The 6,000-nt window shown below is 34.3% G+C and overlaps 1 protein-coding gene across 1 annotated transcript in view; it reads left to right on the plus strand.

Moving 5' to 3' along the window:
* RAD23B (RAD23 homolog B, nucleotide excision repair protein) overlaps positions 1-5,501 on the plus strand; it is a 53,887-nt gene extending 48,386 nt beyond the window's left edge. The window contains exon 10 of the mRNA XM_036903309.2: positions 3,043-5,501. Within this exon, the coding sequence (XP_036759204.1) occupies positions 3,043-3,156 (114 nt within the window). The 3' untranslated portion in view covers positions 3,157-5,501. The remainder of the gene's footprint in view (positions 1-3,042) is intronic.
* Positions 5,502-6,000: the final 499 nt, after the last annotated feature.

Raw genomic sequence — 6,000 nt, forward strand, 5'->3', positions numbered from 1 at the left:
TGTAATTTCTTTCAGAAATGCTCTGCAATCTTCAGTTTGAACTTCTGTTAAATTTATTCCCAAGTGTTTTTATTCTTTTTGATGCTGTTATAAATGGAACTATTTTTCTTAACTGTTTTTCATTTTTGAACTTTTCTTTGCTAGTTATATAAAAATACAATGTGGTTTTGTGTATTGATCTTTTATCTTGCAGCCTTCCTGAACTTACTTATTTATTAATTCTGCTAATTTGTGCGTGTGTTCCTTAGGGTTTTCTATATGCAATATACCATTTGCAAGTAGATGTAGTTTTACTTCTTTTCCAGGATGGATGCCCTTTCTCTTCTCTTCTCTTCTATTTTTCTGGGCCCCTTGGTCTAGTTACTCTACCTAGAGCCTCCTGTGTATTGTTGAATAGCAGTGGCAAAAGCCAGCATCCTTGTCTTATTTTAGATCTTAGGGAAAACCATCCAGTCTTTACCATTATGATGTTAGCTGTGGGTTTTATTAGATTCCTCTTATCAGGTTGAGGAAGTTCCTTTCTATTCCTAGTTTGTTGAGTATTTTTATCCAAGAAGAGTCTTGGATTCTTGTCAAATGCATTTTCTGTGTTTATTGAGATGATCGTGTGGTTTTGTCCCTTTTCTGGTATGCTTCAGTATGTTTCATTATGCTAATTGGTTTTTGTATGCTAGACCAACCTTGCATTCACTCCTAGGGTAAATCCCACTTGGTCATGGTGTATAATCCTTTTTATATGTTGCTGGATTTGATCTGCTAGTATTTTGTTGAGGATTCCTCCATCTCTATTTGTAAGGAATATTGGTCTGTAGTTTTCTTTTGGTATTTTGGTCTAGTTTTGGTATCAATAATACTGGCCTTATAGGACAAATTGGAAAGTGTTCCCTCTTCTTTTGTTTAGAAGAGTTTATAAAGAATTGGTGATACTTTTTCTTTTCGGGAAGTTCATAAAGAACTAATTCAATCTCTTGTTTACAAGGTGATTCAGATTTTTCTGTTTCTCCTTAAATCAGTTTTGGTGTTTTTGTCCTTTTAGGAATTTGTCCTTTTTATCTAAGTTATCTCATTTGTTGGCATATAATTGTTCCTATTATTCCCTTATCATAGTCTTTTATTTCTATAACAAGTAGTAATATTCCCACATTTATTCCTAATTTTAGTAATTTGAATCCTCGGATACCTATTTCCCCTTCAGTTTAGCTGAAGATTTGTCAGTGTTGTTCATCTTAAAAAGAACTGATTTGGTTTTACTGATTCTCTATTGTTTTTCTAGTCTCTATTTTCTCTGCAATCTTTATTTTTTACCTCCTCCTGCTTGCTTTGGAATTAATTGCTTCTTTTTTCTGGCTTCTAAGCTTACTGATTTAAAATCTTTTTTTGTACATTTACAGCTGTAAACTTCCCTCTAAGCACTGCTACAGCAGCATCCATAAGTTTTACTGCATTGAGGTTTTGCTTTCTTTCATCTCAAAAACGTTTTCTAGTTTCCTTTGTGATTTCTTCTTTGATCCATTGATTATTTAGGATTGTGTTAATTTCCACATATTTATGACTTGGCCAGATTTTCTAGTTACTGATTTCTAAGTTCACTCTACTGTGATCAGAGAACAAAGTTTGTGTAATGTTAATCCTTCTAAATTTATTGAAGCTTTTTTATGGCCTAACATGGTCTTTATGGAGAATGTTCCACATACACTTGAGAAGGATATGTAATCTTTTTAAGTGTTCTGTAAATATCTGTTTGCTAGGTCTAGCTGTTTTATTGTGTTGTTCTAATCTTATTTCCATCTTGGTTGTATCCCTTATTGAACACTGGATATGAAGTCTCCAACTGTTACTCTTGAATTATTTCTTCCTTCGATTCTGTCAGTTTTTTGTTTCATGTATTTTGGGACTCTGTTGTTATATATGTTTATAATGAAGCCTTCCTGATTTTTTAACATCAAAAAATGTCCTTTGTTTTTAGTAACAATTTTTGTCTTAAGGTCTGATATTAATATAGTCACTCCAGCTCTCTTTTTGTAACTGTTTGCATGGTATATATTTTTTCCATCCTTTTACTTTCAGCATATTTGTGTCTTTGAATCTAAAGTGTGTGTCTTATAGAAGCATATAGTTGGATCGTGCACTATCTACCTTTTACTTCAGCTAGCCCACCTTTAATCTGGACAAGACCTAGGTAACAAAATCATTTCTTCTCCTTTCATGGATAGAATAATCATGATGAACTGGGACTTTTGCCCAGTTTTATAAGGTCATTTCTTGAGTCTAACACAGTACAGTGGAAACAGTTGGGGAGTGGGCAGTTCATAAAGAACATTTGCCTAACAAATAGATAGGATCTAGTGAATTTAGATAATTGACCTGAGTGTTTATAGGCCTTTAAAAGCAGCAGTTAATGACTCACAAGATTTTTAATAGACTAGGAAAACCAAGTTAAGTGGCTGGTGTCACCATGCAAAGTGCCATAGAAATTAAGCAGATAAAAGTAAAACATTGTATGTCTTGATCTTATAATATATTACGTGATATTACTAATAATTGATACCCATTTTTCTAGTATGAATTATGTAATAAGGCAAGGCGATTGAGAGTGATATTTGGCCCAGATGAAAGTCATGACTTCCTTCACAAATAATTAGATGAGGTAGTTAAGATAATTTCCAGTTGCTCTCATCCATATCTTCACCCCTTCTATATTAAAAGCCATTTACTTGATTTACAAATTTATGTAGGGTCATTTATTTTTAAACCACTGGAGATAGCAACTCATTTTTTGTGTTAATGCCAGTGAATGTTAGTAAAGTATCTTAGTCTAATAGCTTTAATTTGGAACAAAGTTTTGTAGGTGGTGGTTATGGGAATTGGTCTAGGTTCTGTCTAGCCCTTTGGGTTGAGCAGTGAATCCATATTCAGTTAGGGATGACTTCATGTAAAGTCCTCAAGAGCTTTTTCATATCTCTTATAGTATGTTTTCAAATGATGATCTGTTGGTAAGGCTATTCTGGAAATCCATAATATGTTTTTTTTCTTTTCTTCCAGTTAAAGGCATTAGGATTTCCTGAAGGACTTGTGATACAAGCATATTTTGCTTGTGAGAAGAATGAGAATTTGGCTGCCAATTTTCTTCTACAGCAAAACTTTGATGAAGATTGAAAGGGACTTTTTTTTATCTCACACTTCACACCAGTGCATTACACTAACTTTGTTCACTGGATTGTCTGGGATGACTTGGGCTCATATCCACAATACTTGGTATAAGGTAGTAGATTGTTGGGGGTGGGGAGGGAGGGATCTAGGATATAGGGCAGGGACAAATACAGTGCATGTCTGCTTCAGTTAGCAGATGCCACAAGTCCACACAGTGTGTAAAATACTATACAACCAAAAATCAGCTTTTGCAGGTCTTTGTTTCTTCTATAAAACAGTAGGTAACTTTTTCCTAGGTTTCACTCTTTTTAGTGTACTAGATCCAGAAATTAGTGTAATGCCCTGCTTTATATTTCTTTGACTTAACATTGGTTGCAAAAGGAATCTTTGCTACCTAGAATCTTCAGTCTTTTCATGGCAACACTGGATAATGGCTTTGTGAAATTGAAAAAATTCTGGAGCAACTATAAACAAATGCCAAATTATTGATGGTTATTGTTGCTGCTTCAAATACATATAAAATTAATGTGTAAGAAAGCCCATTCTTTCATGTTAAATACTTGGGATTGGGGAGGGAAAAGGGGAACCTTTTCTTAAAATGAAAATAATTACTGCTATTTTAAAATTTCTTTATCATTGAATGTGAGAACCTTCTAACATGATTTGAGAAGCTGTACAAGTACAGGCAGAGTTATTTTCCTGTTTACATTTTTTTGGTTTGTTTTGGGGAAAAATTGGTAGGTGTCTAATTACTGTTTACTTCATTGTTATATTGTAGTAAAAGTTTTAAAACCACCACTGCATGTTTGCTTTTGATGTATCCCTTTGTGAAATTAGCACTTTGGGGCCAATGGAGAAATGCAGCATTCACACACCCTCTCTCCCTTCCCTCAGCAGAAGTGTGTTTGTCAGCAAGTCCTGAGTTCAAACTGCTGCCATTTTTAAACCCACAAAATGCTGATTCAGTTCAAAATTAATGCAAATGTTTCAAAACTGGGTTTCTGATATTTGTAAATGTTTTTTCTTATTAGATATGAATATATAACCATTAAAGTCATTAGATTATGTTGTTTCAAAAAGAAAAGGTGGAAGAACTATAATCTAGCATCTTTTATTACATTGGAAAGACTGCTGAAACCTTTTAGAAGGGTTGGGAGATACAGCTGGAAAAGTACTTTGGAAAATATACAATCAACATATTTCATGGCTTATTAAAAGAAAAATCTTAATAGCAGTGTTGGCTTTTCTTTGGATTTTTTTCATCTCAAGTTTTTTATTTGGAATCTCCTTCATTGACATTATTATTTGATCATAAAGAGAAGGTAGAAGTCTACTTGTTCAGTTTTTCAAATCTGTTTTCCTGAATATAAACAAGACTATTTAAAGAACTAATTTTTTTTCCCTACCATCTGATATTGAGTTACAAAGATGGATTTGCACAGATTTCTCCCTGCATAATTTCTTGCAGTTATGCTTAGCACAGTTCGGTGATGACTTCTAAGCTTTTACATGATGCACTAGTAACCTATCCGTTATGAAAATAAATGAAACATGATTTCTCCCAATATTACCAAGTAGTTTGATCTTAATGTGTTTATTCCATAAGTACAACAGACATTTGAACTTTGTATTAGCTATATATATTTTTTAATGGATCGTGCAAAATGTCTCAGGAGAATAAAATGAGGATTTGTAAATATGTTCATCTTTCAAGGCAGAGCAATGAGTTGGGAAAAGTGATAGCATCTGGTTGGATAATGGAATGCTTTCATTTATTTTGTGACATTTTATCTGCTACCTAATTGTTCAGAGCATAGTAGAAACTGGAGAAGGGGGTCAGGGGGAAACCAGCGGCAGCCTCTTCTCTGGAAAGTGACAACAGAAGTTGGTGGCATGGAACATTTGTCCTTGGACAACAAAACTACACATAGTGGGATTAATAATGGCCAGAAGACACTTCAGGCCAAGTTTGACCTTTACAGTACCTTAATTAACTGCTTAAAGAATCAACCAAGACATGAAAGAAATAGGATTTTTATGACCTTTTGCTGTTATCTTTTAATTTACAAACAGTTTTGGTGAATCTCTTAATGTAAGTGACTGTTTGACTTTGGAATTTTGCATTTGAGGTATTCTGTCATCTATTTCTTAATATATCTTACTGTTTAGTTGCTCTATGGAAAATGTGAGGAAGATTAAGTTTATATTTGTTAAAATCTTATTGCCATCATCTAGTCAAATATGTCTTTACATTGTTAAAAATACCGAAGTGTTCCACCATATAACTTTTTCCTGTACTAGATGGCTAGGATTCTAGAGAATTAATTATAAAATATTTTCAATACATCCAACATTGCATTTCTCATTTTTTAAAAATGTTTTTGCTCTATAGAATCTTAGATTGAAGATTGACAGTGCCTCTATCACTGATACTTAACATTTTCTTCAGTAAGTGGTGAATGTAGCATGTAGGGAAGCCAGGTACTAGGGTGATTTTATTGGGTCTCCTGTTGGTTTTCTTAACCAAAACAACACAGAGGTGGGGTATTTGATGGAATGTAAAGTTCATGAGGGGCTATTAGAGATTTCAGTAAATTCCCTTTTCCCCGTACTTCCTGTCTTACAGCAGCCAGCCTAAGACTGCTCCAGAATAATCTAAAGTAAGCAATATCACGGAGTACTTCCTGACCAGGTCTGTATGTCGATGAGTTCCCTAGCCGTCAGGCACAGGTACGACATGTCCTTTCAGTTAACCTCCCGTGTCCATTTTGTTCCCCTCCACTCTTCAAAGCCAGAGGCTGGCAGACTACAGTCCCCTGAGCCAAGTCAGGCTTACCGCCTGTTGTATGG

The sequence above is a fragment of the Manis pentadactyla genome, chromosome 3 (assembly GCF_030020395.1).
Source record: "Manis pentadactyla isolate mManPen7 chromosome 3, mManPen7.hap1, whole genome shotgun sequence".
Lineage (NCBI taxonomy): Eukaryota > Metazoa > Chordata > Mammalia > Pholidota > Manidae > Manis > Manis pentadactyla.